At 50.5% G+C, this 19,796-nt stretch overlaps 1 protein-coding gene across 1 annotated transcript; it reads right to left on the bottom strand.

Annotated features, from left to right (window-relative positions):
- Positions 1–801: 801 nt before the first annotated feature.
- On the bottom strand, positions 802–17,835 carry Fam89a (family with sequence similarity 89 member A). Its single transcript, XM_046432170.1, has 2 exons — positions 17,566–17,835; positions 802–2,680 (listed from the first exon to the last, which is right to left on the bottom strand). The coding sequence occupies exons 1-2, from the start codon at positions 17,833–17,835 to the stop codon at positions 2,417–2,419; spliced, it is 534 nt and encodes a 177-aa protein (XP_046288126.1). The 3' UTR covers positions 802–2,416.
- Between the last annotated feature and the right edge of the window lie 1,961 nt (positions 17,836–19,796).

The raw sequence follows: 19,796 nt of genomic DNA, 5'->3' as shown, positions 1-19,796 counted from the left end.
CTCAGGGAGAACCTAGGCTTCCTCGCTGCTGTCGCCCCCTCACCCTCGGCTAGCCGCTGCAGCACTCCAGCCTCTCCCACCCCCACAGGGCACCCCATCGTGTGTCAGGTGTCCCTCTACTTCCCATAAAGCACCTGTGATGGCATTGAGGACCCATGTGGGTAATGAGAACAATCTCCCCACATCAAGATTGCTGAAGACCCTGCAAAGGCCCTTCCACCAGATAAGGTCCCGTCTACAAGTTCCTGAGACTCCTTGACTAGGCATCTTTGGGGGACCAGTTTTCAACCTGCCACAAAACCATTTGGCTAACAGGGGCTCCCCCACAGTGACACCCCCTTTCAGGTTTGGGCAGGACTCCTATGGAGACAGCCTTTATCTGTGACCTCATCAAAGGATAGGAAGGCAGACATCAGGGCAATACAAGGAGCCCTTTGCCAGGCAGCCTGCAACGAAGCGCACCGCCCTCCTGGAGCTGCCAGGCCTCTGGGCTGCCCTGGACCACATGTCTGCACCAGCCAAGAGGCAGACTTGGCGCAGCTCTGAAGATTCCCTTGCAACATCCACAGAATGCTGTTGAACCCCTCCCAGTTTCCCAGAAGACACCTGGCACGGACAAACCCAGCAGGGATGCCAAGCAAGCACCTGCCCAGAGGTGAGCCTCTACCTTCTGTCCCTGGGCTGTGCCTTGAACTCCTTACAGCATGCCCCCAGTCGTGCTGAATCCCCCAACTTCCCTCACCTGCCCTGCCCTCCCTCCTGCCCCTCTGGTCCTGACTTCCAAGCCAGGACTTCTGACTTTTAAAAGCATTTTATTGTGTTGTGTGACTTTTTATAAAGCAGAATTAAATAACTTTGGAAGCAAAGGTGGCATGTTGGTGATCCCAGTCCACTTAAGATAAATGAGTGTTCATGGGTTGCCCCCCTCTGCACTGGAGCACTGCCCTCCCGGGAACAGGCTCCAGCTCCCTCCAGAGATGGCAGAGGAGCTCCGTCCCCAGAGATACACAGATGCACAGTCACCACCTGCCAAGGAACCATGGGTGCCAAGGGGTGCTGCCAAAGCCTACACAGTCTTGTTGAAGCTCCCCAGTTGATCCTCAACATGGTCAGGCTGACCTAAGTGCTAACTCATGGTGAAGAAGGGTCAGCCTCAGAGACATAGGATCCTACAAGTGACCTGCTGCTTTCGACTTCCTGTCTTCGCAGAATCATCTTGTCAAAGGGTGAAGGCAACTTACTGGCACCCTTACGGTAACTACTGTCAGCAGAGGAACTGAGCAGGGTGCCTTCTGCCAGTGTGGCCCAGTTCCTGAGACCTGGCATGCTCTGCTCCTAAGTCAGGCTGTACTTCCCAGCACCATCCTGAAGGAGGCACCAGCGAGCACTCATCACACTGGAAGGAAGAAGGCAGGAGACTGGACAAAGTCCAGACCTTGCTACAGATGGTGGCCTGCTACTAATAAGAGGGCTGCTGAAGCTCAACAGAGGATGGAAGCTGTTTTGAGATGCATTTAACAGCAAGGAACACTGCTTTTCTTTCCACACATGTTTGTTTGGAATAGCATTCAGGTCATGAAAGTGGATTATGCATTGGATTCTGCATTGAAAACAAAGTAACACACAACACAGTTTGGGCATTTTATCCTTGTGTTTAACAGTGTAGTTCTCATAAAGTATTTTAATAAATATATGAAGGCTCAAGGTAACCACTGCTTGGAGGGGAGGGTGGTTTGCTTTCCACATACTAGTTTACGTTCAGGGTCATTTAAAATGAACACAGTCGCCATCCAGCGACTATGCAAACACTGGCCTGCCCAGGTTTGGTTTTTTTCCCACTCAATGTATCTTGGTATTATCTTCCTTCCTCCTATACCAGAGGGACAAAATGACCAAATTCTAGTAGGCTGTGAGAATGCCATGATGGCTGAAGCGGAAACGTTTGTCTTCTCGATAAAAGGCTTCCCTGGAGTCACCTGGACCATCAGTGATGTGGCCTGAAAATAAAGCTGAACAAAGAGGCTCCACCACTTGTTAAACAGCAAGAAGTGCTGCTGGCTAGGCTGGGGAAGGGGCAGAGGAATGGCTTCATCCATCCCCAAATGGAAGCATGACCCTCACGGAGGAGGTGCCAGTGACCTGTCTGTAAGGAATGACTCAGGCCTCTTGCAGGGCCTCTTGCAGGGCCTCTTGTCCCATGAACCTCCAGCAGGGGTGTCTACACCCAGCACAAGCTGCCAAAGCATTCTCAGTACCTCGGGGTCACCCAAGCAGACCACCACTGTGCAGCAATGGACTCCCCTCGAGTCCCACGTGGCCGAGGACTGTCCACAGTGGACAGGCTAAACACATTCTTGCAAGAAGAGCAGCAGATGCTGACAGTGGGTCCAGTTTGAAGCCACCACCACCCGAGGCCTTAGATGGACTCCAGAATCCAGTCACTGCCAGAGAGTTGGGGCACAGGCAGGGGCAGGCTCCCAGGAGGGCCTCCATCCTGGCCTTCACGAAGGGAGCTCTGGTCCTGGAAACCCTCTTCTTCCTCATCAGAGAAGCCGTTCTCCAGTGCACATGAGCAGTCAGGGCTGGAGGCTGCCTGGCACGCACCCTTGTACTCCTGAATCGACTCGTAGAGGCTGTACAGCTGGCAGAGCAAAGATACGTCCAGCTGCCGGAGGCCAACCTGAGGGAGGGCGGGAGGCAAAACAAGTCAGCACGACCGGCCAGCTGTCTGCCGAGGCTAGCTCAGTCCTCCCACACAGGAATAGAGCCGCATCACGCGGACACTGGGGACTCCAGTTTGGAGAACACCTTCCCTGTGTCAGTCCCATCCACAGCCTGGGGAGGAGCGCTGCTGTGAGGTGGTGAGCCCAGCCTGCAGAGATTGCTGTGGCACTCCAGCTGGCTGAACCAGGCACACCAAGCAGGTCATTTCCTCCCAGCCACCAGACTCAGAAGACCCTCATTTGCTTTCCCTGTCATTATGTCAGGATCTGAGCGCCACAGTCACAGCTCCAGGGGTTGGAATGCAGCCACCCCATAGCATCCAACTCCAAACCAGCTCAGCCCCAGGTTTACCAGAGGACATTTGGAAGCCAAACACCCTCTGCTCCAGACAATGGTTGTGGGATCCCTCCCCAAAGCAACCAGCTGACCATGAAGAAACCCAGTAACAATGGGATATGACTCAGCCATAAAAAAGAATGACTTTGAGCTGGGCGCAGTGGTACACACCTGTATCCCAGCAGCTCTGGAAGCTGAGGCAGGAGGATTGTGAATCCAAAGCCAGCCTCAGCAAAAAGCAAGGCACTAAGCAACTCAGTGAGACCCTGTCTCTAAATAAACTACAAAATTGGTCTAGGGATGTGGCTCAGTTTTCTTGTGCCCTGGTTCAATCCTGGTACTCCCCCCCCACATACACAGGCAAAAAGAATGACTTTATGACTTTTTATGGTAAATGAATGATCTGGAGACGATCATGCTTAGTGAAATAAGTCAATCCCCCCCAAAACTAAAGGCTGAATGTTTTCTCTGATATGTGAATAAGGTGGGGAGTAAAGAACAGAAGTTCATTGGATTAGACAAAGGGGAATAAAGGGAAGGGAGGGGACGGAATAGGAAAGACAGTGGAATTATTAGATATAACTTGGGCTGAGGTTGTGGCTCAGAGGTAGAGCGCTCACCTACCATGTGTGAAGCCCTGGGTTCGGTCCTCAGCACCACATATAAATAAGTAAAAATAAAGATATTAAAAATATATTTTACAGGGGCTGGGGTTGTGGCTCAGTGGTACAGTGTTCGCCTCTCATGCATGAGGCACTGGGTTCAATCCTCAGCACCACATAAATGTAAATATATATATGTATATATAATTTTAAAAATTAGACATAACTTTCCTATGTTTATACATGAATACACAACCAGTGTAACTCCACATCATGTACATCACAAGACACAAGAATGTGATCCTAATTAGAATAAATTATACTCCATGTATATATAGTATGTCAAAATACCATCACATATCTAAAAAGAAAATAATTTTTTTTTTAAAGCAGCAGTCTGGTAAGATGCAGCTAACAGCTTCTCCTGGAAACACTTGCCACAAAAACAAGTGGTGGCGGGGACAGCAGCACACACCGGGAATCCCAGCAGCTCGGGAGGCTGAGGCAGGAGGATCATGAGTTCAAAGCCAGCCTCAGCAAATCAGAGAGACCCTGTCTCTAATAAAATATGTTTTTTAAAAAAAGGGCTGGGGGGATGGGGCCATAGCTCAGTTAGTACAGCGCTTACCTTGCAAGCACCAGGCCCTGGATTCAATCCCCAGCACCAAAAAAACAAAATGGCTGGGAATGTGGCTCAGTGGTTAAGCACCTCTGGGTTCAATTCAATCCTCAGTACCAAAAAAAAAAAAAAAAAAAAAACCCAAAACAAGTGGTGACCAAATAAGGGACACATACTTATTTATCTTCAAGTTCCTCCCTTCCCACTGCCCACCCAGGGAAGGCAGCTAGGGTAGGAAAGGTACCATTTCTATCAACCCAAGACAGAAGCTCTTCATGTTCTTGAAAATGCAGGGGAGCCAGCACACTTGGATCCTCAGTGTGCTCAGGAACCACACAGGAACCCTGCCCAACACACAGCTCCATTCAGCAGCTGGGGCTGCTGGAAGCCATGGGCGTCGCTGACCACACCTAGGGGACAGCCCTGAGGATGTGCAAAGCAGGGGAGCCTGGCTTCCGCTCTTAATCCCAGGCCAGCTACTTAGACTCTGCTGGGAGGTCTATATGAAGCCCAGTCCACGTTAATAGACACTGCCTGCATGCTAAGAACCCTTACATATGGACATGTGCTTACAAAGAGGCAGATGGCATGCAAAAATGGCTTCCTTACGCAGCACAAGATTCTCCAGGTAAGAGTTTGACTTTCATAAAGGAAGCTGGAGCCCAGTTAAAAATTGCTATTCTTGGGATGAGATTGGGTGTTAAACTGAAGGTCATTCTTTACACCCTTCAGTCACTCCCAGCCACCAGGCAAACACTGGCTGGCTTCTGAATAGACCAGACATAGCACTGTAGCTGTGGGGATGCACACCTATCCTAGCACTGGGGAGACTGCAGAAGGAGGATTGCAAGTTGGAGGCCAGCCTGGGACTTTATTCAAGATCCTATCTTGAATAAAATAAAAGGGGCAGAGGACGCAGTTCAGTATTGGAGCACTTGTCTACCCTTGCATGCCCAAGGCCCTGGGTCCAACCCCATACAGAAAAAGAAATAAGAAAGGAGCTGGGTTTGCCCAGCCCCCGAGGGCAACCTTCTAGACTTTCAGATAGGCTGTCCTGCTGTCACTCAGGCACCTCATGGGCCTAGAACTCCTGGAGAAGCCTCCCTCAGGCCCAGCTCTTTCTCAGGGGCTTTGCTTAAGTCCACACCCTCGGTGGGTCTGTAACACAAGACCCAGTGCCTGGGTAGACTGTCCTAAGAATCAGCTCCGCCCAGTGGCAGCCTGCCCTCAGGCAGCCTCCCAGGTGAGCAGATAGCAAGCCTGGGGGCACCCAAAGCTGGGTCAAACACAGTGGGTCGCCCTCCTGACTGAAGCCTGGGTATGTACACCTGTCAGGAAGTGCGGGATGCTGGCTTGGAACTTCACTGGTGACTGATATCCATCCCAGCAAAGAACCAGCATCTCCACACAAAGGCCTCTGTCTTTCCTGAGCCACTGACATTTATGCTGCTCCCAGGATGGCATTTGAAGCCACAAACAGAAGAAGAGCAGACTGAAGATTGCCCGCTGGGCAGAACCAGGCTGCCACGACTGCCAACAGTGGACAAAGTGCCCGGCCCTGCCCTCCTACTGTGATGAAGCAGGCGGACCCCCATGTGTATGCAGCTCTACCAGACAGAGCGGGACAGCAGCACTGGGTGGGAAAGCAGCCCAGGCACCCAGAAGTGCCCCGGGCCACCCTGGGCAGGACACGGTCAGTGTAGCAAACAGGATGAAAATCACCAGCAACATGGTACCTGGAGACCCCGGTCAGAAAGGACCTGGATGTTCTGCCTCCGACTCCACAGGCCGACCCTCCAAGCCAATCGAGGCCTCCATCAGCCCTGCTGTGCTGGGTCCTGTCTCCAGCACCCTGGTGCTAGGTGCGACCCCATTGCTCTCTCCCATCTACCCTTTAAATACCTGGAGGCCGGGTTCAGTCCATACCCTTACACCTAACAGACCAGCTAACTCCTCTCTAAGCCAGGTACCTCGGGTACGGCCACTACTTTCACAGGATGCTCTGGTCTGCTGACCACCGAGTCCTTCCTCCAAGCTGGCTCCTGCTTTCAGAGATTCCTTTCGAGATACAGGCCCTGCACACAGATCCTGATTCAGCAAGCCCCAGAGCACTGAACTCCTCTAGGGCTAGAGTGAGGGAACAATGGAACTTTAGCAACACCACACCCACCCAGAGTCACACCAGCAAGACTAGGGACAAGGCTCGCTTCCACTAAGTGACTCTGACACCATCGGGGTGGGGGTGTGAGACTCTACTCCCACCTCAGGGCAGACCAGAGTCACCCAGGATCACCAGCAGCATGCTGACCTCCACCCTCCCAGGGTGCCTGGTGTGCCTGAGGGAGGCAGGAGCCTGGGCTCCAGGGCGAGACGGCCCCTTGGAGAGTGAAGGCTCTGCCTCTCCCCTCCTGTGACCCGGGCCTCCTTTACACGCGTGGTTCCAGGCTTTCCAACGTCTGCCCAGAACCCTGAGTGGGCCCGCAGCAGTGAGCTGGAAGCAAAGGACAGTGCCGGGACCTCTTGGTGCCATAGTACCAGATGACTCAAAGCTGCCCTGTCATGGGTGGGACACTGGCCTAGAAAGGAAGGTGTGACCCGCCCAGGAACACAGGTCCATCCTGCCCATACCTGCAACACAGGTGACCACACGCCAAACACTGGGCCACCAGCAAGGACACACACACCCTGCACACGTCTCCGGGCACCCAGACTTCCCTGACTTAGCAGAAATCCTTGGAAATAGCTATAGGGACAGCCCTGACTTCCTGTCAGGACACCTCCTCCTGCTGGCTGCTGAACATGGTCACTCCATCTTCTCAGGGAGCGGGAACTCGCTGGGCAGCGTTCCATCATGGTCAGATGACTCTTCGGCTGTGTCCCTACTCGCCACTGCACCACATGCACCAGTCAGGTTGAGGCCCCTTCGCCCAGACTAGCCCCAGATGTCCGCTCCACACAGGCCAGAGCCTCTGGGACCACCTGGCCCAGCAGCGGCACCCTGCTGCTAGTGACTGGCTCAGCCAGTTTTCACCCCTTTCCTCCTGGGATGTCTTGGGTCATTCCTGGTTCTCCACCTTATGTTCCAAGTGTGCAGATGGGTCTCCTTCCTCCTGCCACAGGACAAGCTGCTTTAAGGAAGTGACTCACGTCCCTCTGGGAGTCCTCAGCCACCAGCCTGGAGCTTGCAGCATGGACACGCAGATACCAGGTGCCTCAGTGCACACCTGGCTATAGAGAGCTCAGGTTGGCCAGTCCTACCATGGGCTGTGCAGAGACCCTGGCCACACCCCCAGGCAGTCATAGAAGCAGCAGCTGAAGAGGAAGCCCTCTGTGCCCAGTGCACCCCAAGGTGCTCCTACAGAGAGCATCAGGCCTCTGAGTGCCCGCACAGTTCCCATGGCATCAAAGAACACCTCTTGCCTGAGCAGCAGATGCCAAGCCAAGCTTCCTCCAGCAAAGGTCTGGGGCCCAAGAGGGGAGAGAGGGCCATCCCAGGAGCAAACTACAGGAAACAAACAGCCCAGAGCAAGAACTTGCGGAAAATCCAGCCCATGGACACAGTGCAGTCCTAGCTACTGCGGGGGGAAGCACTGCCCTCATCCACAGCTGGATTCGGAAAATACAGCTCTCTTCCGAAAGCATGCACTTTGAAATTCAGAAAGGCTCATTAAAAGAAAAATACAGAATTGTCAGACTCTGCAATATACATCCTTAATTCCAGACTCCAAGATGGGACAACCAACTAGCATCCACTGCTGTGAGCTGCTAACGTCCTTCCTCTTTCCTGTTCAGGCTTCCTGCTTCCTTCCTGGCCATTCTCTCCACTTCCACGTGGGGCTCCTTCACCCCGCTGCCTTGTGCATAGGAGGCTTCCCAGCCACAGAATTCCCACGAGCAGGCCCCACCGTTCTGAGCCAGCCTCCTGCCTCCTCGCTGTGGCACAGGCTCGAGCAGGAATGAGCTTCAGGCAGGATGGTGGCTCCCAGCTAGGGTCCCTGCAGGTCTCTGAACACTTCCAGGGCTACAGGGGGCAGGGGCTCTTTCCAGCTTGTGAAAGACCAGTAGAGACACTGCCACTAGGCGACAAGGTTTAGACAAGAGGACCTCTAAAAGGAAGATTTTTATTTTCTCTTTTTCCAGGACCAGGATTGAACCCAGAAGGGGACACTCTATCATCTTAGCCACATCCTCAGTCTTTTTTTCATTTTTTGAGGTAGGGTCTTGCTAACTTGCCCAATCTGGCCCCAAACTTGAGATCCTGCTGTCTCAGCCTTCTGAGTCACTAGGACTATAGGCAAGGGGCCATGACAACTGGAAAAGGAAATATTTGTTGATTAAAAAAAAAAAACTTAGGTTGGAGTTGTGACTCAGCAGTAGAGCGCCTTCCTTGCACACATGAGGCACTGGGTTCGATCCTCAGCACCACATAAAAATAAATAAAGGTATTGTGTCCATCTACAACTAAAAAAAAAAAATTTAAAACTCATGAAAAACTTTAAGGTGTCTTTTAGAGAAGAAACTAAAAATAAAAGTTGGGGCAATTTATATTTGTATTTAAGAGATACAAACAAGAGACTTCTTCCCCAACACAGTGGAGGAGTTCCATTGAGGCCAGCACACCAGGAGACGGCAGCAACTGGTGATGTGACAGCTGGTCTCAGTAGGTCACACCAGGAGCCCACCCTCTTCATGACTCCTTGACCCACTCTGCAATGGCCAGGTCCAGAGGCTGGCACAGCCACACACCCACATTAAGGCACCATGCCAGAGGGGGGAGTTCCGTCTGTGGGTGCAGCTAAAGAGCACGACTAGCCCCACAGGCCACCACAGAGGGACACATGCAGGGCTCACATGTATGTACACACATGTGCAAGCTATGTCAGGACTTCTGGGATGTGGCACTGGATGGAGAAGCCTCGCTTGTCCCTATTACAGCCTCTGCACTGCTCAGCCTTTTTCCCAACAAGCACGCTTCTCTTGAGTTTAAAACTCCTAATAATAAGAAGAAAACACACAGAGGACGCACACAGCTAGCAAGACCACGTACTACAAACCCTTTCTGGAGAACTGACTGGTCATATCTATCCAAAGCCTTGAAAATGTGCCATATCTTTGAATCAGCTAAGGTTTTGCTGGAGAGGAAAAAAAGTCTTCATTGTACAGAAATATATCTTCTTTGTCCTTCTCCTATGAGGCAGTGCTGATTCTAGTAAAATGGACCCTGGCCTGTGGCCAGTCAGCAACAGAGCAGGAGCTGCCCCAGATTTGCAGGACCCTGGTCCATTTGTAGGAAGACCCGAAGCAAGAAGCCCCAAGGTTAGCAGGACTTCAGCAAACTGCTGGGATCACTGCAATTTTTACTTTTGGGTTTTTTGAATTTTCTAGATTTTCTACAGGTATTAACTTACAATGAGAGACCCTTTACTATTACCTTTTAGAAATGCGATGAATGAGAAAGCATACACAGATGGTTTAGAAAAGATGTGGCAAATGCTCAAAATCTAATCCAGGTGTCCATATAAATATGTGTCCACAGGACTGGCAGTAACCTGATTCCTGGTAAAGGACGGTTGACAGAAGGGTGCTGACCTATGTACTGTTTAGAAAAGGAGAGCAAAGAGGAGGACATGGCTGGTGTTGACGTAGCAGGGAAAGACTACTGACCCGGCCACCAACACTGGATAGAAACGCCTGGTGGCCCTGTATTCCCCTGGGCCTCCACAACACAGCCTGCCGTCCTCTGGTCAGCTTCACTTCCTGTGGACATATCATCCACCAGGGTGGGACTAGCCTGAGAAGAACCATGGTGATTCAGACGAGAGAAGCCAGGATGACTGAGCCCCCAGGTTAGGATAAACTCAGAGTTCGTCACACCCCTACCCCGTCTGTGGGCCCTTCTGCTTGCTGACTTAGGTTGATGGCGTCCAGAGACACAGGACAGGATCTTCGTAAGCCCCTCTTGTTATCTCCAACGGCAGCACAAATAAGCCTGCTTCCTTTCCTTCTGTCCTAGACAGAGAGAAAAGCAACTGCCATTTTTTTTACTATACCTTTGTTTATTTATTTATTTTTTTTTATGTGGTGCTGGGGAGCAAACCCATGCCTCACACATCCTAGGCAAGCTCTCTACCACTGAGCCACAACTTCAGCCCCTGCCATTTTCTTTAACAAATGTCTTTGTGCATTCTTTTGTTTTTCTTTGATTATAAATATAAAACATTTTCACTGCACTAAAAATTCAAATGGGGGCTGGGGATATAGCTCAGTTGGTAGAGTGCTTGCCTTGCATGCACAAGACCCTGGATTCAATCCTCAGCACCACAAAAAAAAAAAAAAAAAAAAAAAAACTCAAATGGTTCATTAATCATAGGAACCAGCTTTTTTCCATTCTCCGTTGTGAAGTAGATTTCAAATGTTTTGGTCTTGGGAACCCATCATACTCTCAAAAATTACCCAGGGTCCCCAAATGCTTTCATTTATGTGGATTACACCTGATTTTCTATCAATATTCACCTTAATGGAAATTAAAACAGAGAAGCTTTAAAATACTTATTTTTTATTTGATTTGCAGATTCAGTGTATTTACTATAGAATTTTCATCTAACTTTTTGTATAAATTGAAAAGCTTGCATTAAAATTCATTTAGAAATTCAAAAGACACAAAATAACCACAAAAGTCTTGACAGAGAGGAACAAAGTTGGAAGACTCACTTTTCCAAATTTCAAAACTCACTTTAAGTTACATTATTCAAGATAAGGTAGCACCCTCATAAGGATAGAGATATAATTATCATATTCTATCTTTAAGAGATTTGCAATTAAATTCATATTAAAAGAAAAAATACACGGACAACCTAGAACTTATGAAAATATAATGCAGAATCAAGCATATTGAGCAATATACGAAAGATTCAAAGGAAAACATTAATTCCGAAAATGATCTATTACATGGATCTGAAAAACATTTAGGAAATAATATTGAGGTCTCAGAAATATAAAGTAAATTATTGATGAGATAATATGGGGAACAATTTGAAAGACTTTCCCAGAATTTACAGGATAAAGATGAAAATTAACAGAGAAAAAATGCAAGTATATCTATGGAGACCATAAACTGGCAATTTAAAATGCAGATTATTGGTGATTACTTAAAGAACAGAACAAATAGTACAGAAGTAGTAGCCACAATTACAGGGCAGATTACTTTGGGATCAAAAAAAATTATACTGCATATATAATGAAAAAAAATCACTGGGTTACTAACACACAACATAATTCTTTTTTTATGAAAAATATTTGAATTTTTTAAATTTTTTATTTATATATATGACAGCGGAATGTATTACAATTCTTATTACACATATAGAGAACAATTTTTAATATCTCTGGTTGTATATAAAGTATATTCACACCAATTTGTGTCTTCATATAAAACACTTATTAATCCATTAAAAATAATAAACCCATCACATGCTACCAGACCCAGCACATGTTCATAACCTTCATGAACAGTAACATTTTTGTAAATACTTTTTAATGTCCAGCTCATCTGCTTCTGCATTTGGTCCTCTGGGACACGTGTTCTGGTTGAAGTAAATGAAGAAAATCTGGCCCAGTGTGTGTGTGCGCGCACATATATGTATATGTGTGTTTGTGTGTCTGGGAAGAAAGGAGCATCCATGTAACAGCCTCCTCTAACTGCCTGCTCTGTGCTGCCCTCCGCCAGCGGGGGACTCTGAACTCCAACCAACTTCCATCCTGCTATACTGAAACTACCAGTCTTGCGCTCTGAGTGGACATTGAAGTATCTAGCACAAGTCACATGAAAAATGTGGAAATGGATTAGCCAAATTACACTCATCTTCCAAGTGCTAGTGCATGTCCTCAGATGAGAACAAAAAAGCCACATTTGTCACCATGACTCATGGACCCCTGCAAGGACCTCAGAAACCCCCAGGAGTCCCCAGACCACATCCTAAAAACCCCTGTTCTAAAAGATACCAGCCTTCAGCACCACAGGCCTGTCCCTTAAGGCACCCTACGTGTCTACTTTGGATTCTGGCTGCTGTGCCACAGGTACAAACTTGTGGGACCTGTCCCATAGCTCACACTTCCACTGTGAGCACTGTTTCTAGGTCCTTAAGTGAGAATGTCTCCACAGTGTTTTCAGCAACTGTTCAGCACTGTCACTACTTGACTATTATTAAAAGAAACCACCAATATGCACCAACCTACAAGTACTGCTCTTCACTCATGTGACCACCTCTGTGAGACACATTAGGAAAAATGAGATATCTGTGAGGAGGCAGGGAGGGAGAAGGATGTCGTCATCCTCCTGATCCCTCCCAGACTCGGCCTCAAATCTGTAGAAGCTTTAAAATATGTGTGATGATGGCAAGAATGAGGCCCACTGATCAGGCCACTGGACCCAGACCACTCTTTAATCCCAGGGCAACCTTATGTCCCTGCTGGTAGAGGAGTCCACAGGCAGCAGGAAGACAAGATAATCATGCTGCAGGCCCCAGTTACCGATATTTAAAGCCCCCTTGCAACTCTGACTTACTATTCAGTAGAAGCCACTTTAGGGCTTTTAAAAGGAAATGAAATTAAAGGGCATACACTCAGTTTCCTAAGTCTTACAAAACTGCCCTTCACAATAGGACGTGAGGCCCATCTCTCAACCCTCAGGTCACTGTGATCATTCTCGTAAGTCCCTTCTTCAGGTACATGATGTGCTATAGTAACAAACTGCAGATGTACAGATAGTAAAGGATTTAAACCCCCTGCAGTTTAACTTGGGTATTTTACCTCCAATTCTAACTACAACTGAGGGTCCCAAAGACCCTCCTGTAGTTATATAGGTTATACTTGTCAGTGTTGACCTTATCGGAAATAAAAATTGAGGACTTTTGTTCATCCGTCTCACCAATCTAGTCAACCACTCAGGAACATGCCAGACACCCCTCTCTGTACTTCCTAATCTCCAGTCATCCTGTCCCCATCTTCCCCCTCCCCCATCACCTTCTCCCTTGGCATATGGGCTACTGGCAGGGACCGGCCAGGCATTCTGCAGTCCCAGAGCTCACCCTCCTCAACTGGGAAGCTCTGGTCAGAGGACAAGCACCCTCCCTGCTCCCCAGGCCCTTCCCTGCAATACACACACACAATGGAGATTCAGAATGCCCACACCTGCAAGACAGGCCATCTGTGGCTCTTAGGGCCAATCAAGGAAGGGAACACAGTACTCCCCAAAATGGAAGAGGCCACGTATCTTAGTGAATGCTATAGCCAGTAAGGCAGGCTTGGGGACTTCCTGCCTCCAGCATCTGAGGCAGAGCATCACCTCAGGGACAATCCCAGTGTTGAGCATCTGCAGGATGGAGCACGGAAGGAACCCACAATCTTCACGGGAACGTGCAGATGGAGGTGGGGCTCTTGCTAAAGGGTCGCACTGGAAAGGGGCAGATCTCTGCCGCCGGCCTCAGGGCTGGCTGCCTGCTCCCGAGGTCTGCATTGTACATGTGCAGTTTCCCCCATGGGATTGTGAAAATGGCTTCTCAGAGGGAGTCAGTGTCTGTGAAGTTCATGTTGGTCCTGCTGCTGCATGGTGGGCGTGACCCAGAAAGGCCAGGGTTCCCTGCTCCAGCCTGCCCTAAATATCCTTGCCCACCTGACCCCAGAGAGCTACAGCAACACCCGCCACAACCAATGCAGGCTGGGCTGTGGCTGTTGGGGGCACTGTGACCCTGACATGCGGCAGAAAGGGGGAAGGCTGTGAGTCCAGGCGTGGCCTGTCCAGGGCCCTACAGGTGGGGAGGGAGCAGACACGAGTGTACAGGGGCACAGAGAAGCTTTTCAATCCTTTGGAGCCTCAAATCTTCAGATTATATTCCTATGACCTTATCTGAGGGCCTATCTTTGGGGAACGCCCAGTCCTCAGACTTGTCATATGGTCCTGTCTACCCAGTCCTGTCCACATAGCCCAGTACCCCGTCCTGTCCACATTGTCCTGTCCACATGGCTTCACATTAAGAACATCCCCTCCTGTCCTCATCCCTCGCAGCTGGCCCAGGCTGTCCAGGCCACCTCATGTCATTCTGCAGCTTGTACAAATTGGTCCTGTGCAGTATCCTGTCTTGTCCACATGGTCCTGTCCTAAACTGTGGCCAAAACTGACCATGGACATTGTCAAGGGTCAGGTTCCAGAGGAAGAACTACAGTGGCAGGGAGAGGTGAAAAAAACACCTCAGTGGACAGCGGGTCCAGTCTGTCTCTGAACACATCCAGCCATTTCATAAGACTCTCCTTTTTCAAAAGCTAGTGCAGTTTGCAGTTCTATTATTATTAGAGTCTTCACCACATTGCCATAAAGATGGCACACCACCAGGTGTCAGAGACTCTAAATGTCCTCAAATCCTCCAGAGCACCTTATAGACATTCACCCAGTGACATGTTGAAAGTGACCTAAAATATTCTCTAGTGTAAAAATAACAGCAAACATTTTCCAGAGTGTCTTTTCATTATTGCTGTTACAGGGCAGCAACCATTTGACACTTAAAGCTTTCCAAATGGGTCCTTCTGGAAGGCTCAGGGGAATCGGTGATAGAGAAGTCACAGATGTGAGATAGCTGCAACAGGGAGTGGTGGAACTTGCAGCAGAAACCACCACTCTGAGCCGCTCAAGGTGTCACCCAGCGTGGGTCGGAGCCCTTTGCCACGCGAGCCCTACCTTCTCAGCCCAGGAACCAGCTCCCCAGGCTCCACCCACGGCATCCCTGTCTCTCCTCTGAGATTTCATTTGCTCACTCAGCCACCACCAGTTCTTCAGCAATACCCAGCCCCTTGCACCTCCAGCTCCACACTTGGAAACTCTCAAACGCCTAACACACTGGCACAATGGCCTGCCACCTTTCCCCAGAGCAGCCACTCCTCCAAACTACCCCTGGGAGCCGTGCCTTCCAAGGTTCAAGTGGCTCCTACTGCTGCCATACAAAGGCAAATGTACCCTGGTGAATGTTTGCAATAGGTGCCTCCCAAAGCACGCTGGCGCGCACAAGGTGATCCTAATATGTGGACAGTACAGTGCTACAATTACACAGGGCCTTGGAGCCCTGCAGACCTAAAGGGACCTGTGAGCTTATGGGAAGTATGGTTAGCACCTCATTTCTTCTTTTTAATATAAAATAGACTTTAACTACCAATTCTATGGAAAATTATATGGATTGAGAAGGAAAATAATGCACAGAAAGCACTAATATTTTACCTATACAGGAGATATCCCAAAATATTAGCAACAATCATCAGTCAGTGCTTTGTAATTTTTCATTGTTTTGCTTAACTACACTTTCCATTAAAATGTTTGTCATCTTTGATTCCTTTTTATCACCTTTCCGGACCCTAACACTTTATCTCCAATTCCTGCAGCTTCTGCTTCCAAACAGTGGTTCCCAGAGAATTGTTTTCTGGTAGAAGCCAACCCTCCTGGGCACATCTGAGCTATCTCCCCAAGAGCCTCCCACGTTTAGCTCAGCCTCCTGTACCCTCCAAGTGCAGCCAGAAGGGTGCCCTCCTGCTTCTGAGCATTCTCTCCTCCAACTGCAGACTCACAGGTACAAGCTTCCTGCCACCTTCCTCAGGCTCCTCTCCCCTGTGGCCAGGCCCCCCACACCTCCAGGGCTGCAATCCTCCTGAAAAGAAGCCCTCTCCATTCCCCAACCTCCGCCTCCTTTCTGTGCTTGCAAGGGGCTTTTCCCTCAAGCATTTGGTCACATTCTCCCAAGACATCCAGATATGTCCTTTGTCACAGCTTTGACCTCAGGCCTTCAAATTAAGTGGATCAACACAGACATTCTGCAGATGATTCAGGAGTGAACTCCCTTTCTTGTTTGGCAAGAACTCCCCAGTGGGAGCCTCAGCATGGGACCCCACTGGCCCAGGTCAGTAAACCTCTTTAAAAGCCCCAAGACAGTACTTTTAACGACCTTCTGACATTTCTTGAAATACCTAATCTAATCATAGCTAAATATCAGACAGACTAGAGAGAGATGTTCATTAGGAGAGGAGCTCTGGTCCAAGGCATAATCATGAGGTTGAGTTGTACTTCAGTCACACCTGGAAAGTACTTTGCAGAATGGCCTGTGGGCTCCCAAGCCACCACAGCAAGACTCCCCTGGGAGCATGTTTACAAACCAGAGCTTCAAAGAGGAGTGGCCCTGAGCCTTTCCTGCCTCCCATTCAAGAAAGGAACTTAAACACCAGGGTGGGTCTTCCTTTAACCCAGGGGCTTTGCTAAGTGACTTTCAGGCTGTAAACACAGAGGTGCCCCTGTGTCTCATTAAAATGCAGTAACATCAGTGTCACTTAATGTCTGTTAATAAATGAAAGTGTTCAGTAAAAAGCCTAAGGAATCTTTTTAGAATCAGAAATCACTTCAGTGCCAGCTGCAGAGTGGGACAATATCTAGTTGATTACAATGTGCTAAGGTTGCTTTCTGAATTCAGTTAAGCCTTTTCAGAACAGACATGATCCTTGGAAACTAAGCATAAATTCAATTCTCCTGAGCGAAATGTTAAAAAACATCAGATGCTTACTTAAAGATTCCTCTAACAACTTTTTGGCAAATTCAGTCTTTGGAAACCTGGCTCAGGAGAGGGGACACTGGACTGAGGGAAGGACAGACCTGAGGGGCACCGAGGGCCGGCAGAGGATTAGAAAGGAGGGAGTTTTCTGTTCCAGTTCCTCTGGCCTAAGCCTGGGACAGAGAGTTTAGGTGAGGCTCCCTGCCCCAAATCTCTACTCTGCTTTCGTGGTCACCCTGGCCCACGAACACCTACTATACTTTCCAGGTCTGAGAAAAACTAAATCCGGTTGTTGTGGTCCGGACACGACCCAAGGAAGCCCCGGGCTCTCGCCCGGACGGCAGGACTACCGCCACCTCGGGTCTGCAGACTCCGTGCCGCGCCTCAGTCTGCGGCCCCCGCTGCCCGGCTAATCGGATTAGGTTCGCGCGCGGGGGAGGGCCCGGGCCGCTCCACCCCGGCCTTCCGGAACTGTACCCCACCGCGTAGCCCCCGACCCTCGGCCACCACGCCGCCAGGGCGAGCCTCGCGCCGCACCCCGGGAGCCGGCGGGCGCCGCGTCGAAGGCTGCCCTCCGAGAGCCGCCCCGCCGGCGCGCGTCTTCCGCGGGCAGAGGGGACACGCGAGAGGGGCGCGGACTTCCGGGCGGCTGGGCCGTCTGCCTCGACGGCCGGGCCGACGGCGCCTGCGCCCCGCAGACCCTTACCATCTCCCTGCGCAGCAGCGCCAGCGCGGCGTCCAGGTTGGGGGGCTTGGCGCGCGGCCCCGCCGCCCGCGCCCCGCGGCCGCCCGCGCCCCCGCGGCTCAGCTCATCCTGGATGCGCGACTTCTGCGCGTACAGCCGCTCCAGGTGCCGCCAGCCGCCCGCCGCGCCGCCCGCCGCCGAGCGCAGCAGCCCGCTTAGGCTCTTGGGCAGCGGAGGGAGTCCGTCCACCCGCAGCCCCCGCGCCGCGCCCGCCGCCCCGGCCCCGCTCATCCCTCCGCGGCCGGCCACGCGCTGCCACCCGGCCGAGGCCCCGGCGCCCGAGGTCCCCGCCCCGCCCCGCCCGGCCCCGCCCCTGTGCCCGCCTCGCAACCCGGCTGGTCTGGGCGGCGGCCCCACCCTCCGCCCACCCCCGGTCCAGCCCCGTGCCTCCTAGGCGCACCCCGCCCTTCGCCCGGCTCGCCCGCAGCCCGGACCCCGCCCCGCTCCTCCCGGATCAGCCCGCAAAGCTGCTGGTGACTGCTTGGGCCCCAGCTCCAGGTCCGACCCAGGAGGCCGATGGTGCGTGCGGGGGTGCGGGCGTGCGGGCGGGAAGTCAGGGGAGCAAGCAGGGGTACGTCCGACGGGCTCGCTGGCCCTCTGACAGATGGCAGTGTCCCCGCACCGCAGCAGCCAGGACTCTGGGAATTCCAGGACACCAGCAAACATTCTTTCAGTCCTGCCATGAACAGGAGAGTAATTCTAATTGAAATGTGAGGAAATACGAAAAGAGATTAACTCTCAGAAACTGTCAACTCCGGCAAAAATAAACAGCGCGTCACAACAGAGGAGAGAAGGCTCTGCCCCTTCCAGGAAGAGTAAAAGTGACAGGCTGTTGTAACCAGGTGAGAGGCAGGGAAGGCGAGGAAGGGGGGCTGCCGCCCAGCTGCTGGTGGAAAACCGCGGCAGCATACAGTCTGCCTTAAGTGCCCATGATTGTGGGGCCTAATTATAAAGGGACTTGATTGTCCTAAATGCATTCAGTAGGAGCATAATTACAAAGTGTGCTGAGAGCTTCGGACACCCAACATAAAAGCATTGTCTAGTCCTGGAGGACTTTCTTACCTTTAATCAACCACCCATGGAGCCCAGCCAGAAGCAAGGTCTGAAAATGACCCTAAGTCCTGCAGAATGGACCCTGGGGATGGAGAAGACTGGGTGAGCATCTCCATCCCAGACAGAGAGATTTGAGGGTGCTCAAGATTCCCACCCCTCCCTTAGCCAGAATTTCCCACCTCCTCTCTGGGCCTCACCTTCCAGTAATTACCTAGTTGCCTTTCCAAACGTCTGGTATTCATCCATTCACCTGTTTAGTTGGCCTGTGTAGGAGTGAGGGAAGGACAGGAAGCATTCTGACCTGCCATCCACACCCAGGTGGGAATCCCTTCCATTGTCACTTTGCAGCACCTAGCAGAATCACTCCAGCTGGCTGGTAGGAGGTGTGGCTCTGGGAAGCTACTTCAAAACGCCTGGAAGTTCATCCCTCAGAGAATGGGGAAGCAGGAGTAGGGCCAGCTGGGTAGCAGCATAAGATCCCAGTGTCAGGACAGAAGGAACAAGGACAGTGTGGATGACAGCCTCAGAATTCTGGAGGGTACTCAGTGGGGTAGATATATATTGATATCAACACAGCACACCCAAAATGAATAGAAATTTCTACAGAATTTTTTGGCACTGGTTAAAACTATTGGTATAAACCTGAACAATTACGCAACAGCACACTAAATATTTTGACATGCATGGGGATCGGCAGTCAACACCCCTTTTATTTATTTATTTATTTATTTATTTATTTATATTTATCGAGCTGTTGCGTAATTGTTCAGGTTTATACTAATAGTTTTAACCAGTGCCACAAAAATTCTGTAGAAATTTCTATTCATTTTGGGGTGTGCTGTGGATCAAACCCAAGGCCTTGCACTCTGCCACTTATACTTAGGTGGCAGGTAGAGCACAAGAACTTGCACTCTGCCACTGTTACTTAGGTGGCAGTTAGAACACAAAAACCTGGAAAACAGTGAAAGTCCACGTGAACATACTCTTTGGAGCTGAGGACATTGAATGGCACCAGCCACAGAGATGCTCACTTTCTGGTCTGCGGTGGTCATTTTCCACTTGGTGCAGGACCTAGGATGAGAACACATGGAACACACCTTTAGCCTGCAGAAGAAGTAGGAACAGGGGTTGATGGGACA

Source organism: Marmota monax, unplaced genomic scaffold (genome assembly GCF_021218885.2).
Source record: "Marmota monax isolate L192 unplaced genomic scaffold, Marmota_monax_Labrador192_F-V1.1 WCK01_AAM20220418_F8-fsc00071, whole genome shotgun sequence".
In the NCBI taxonomy this organism is placed as follows: Eukaryota; Metazoa; Chordata; class Mammalia; order Rodentia; family Sciuridae; genus Marmota; species Marmota monax.
The sequence above is the reverse complement of the archived record's forward strand: the minus strand, read 5'-3'. Positions and strand labels throughout refer to the sequence as shown.

Coding starts and splice junctions, on each gene's coding strand:
- Fam89a (XM_046432170.1), bottom strand. CDS start 17,835: ATGAGCGGGGCCGGGGCGGCGGGCGCGGCGCGGGGGCTGCGGGTGGAC. Junction 2,681..17,565: donor CGCTGCTGCGCAGGGAGATG/GTAAGGGTCTGC, acceptor GCCCTCCCTCAG/GTTGGCCTCCGGCAGCTGGA.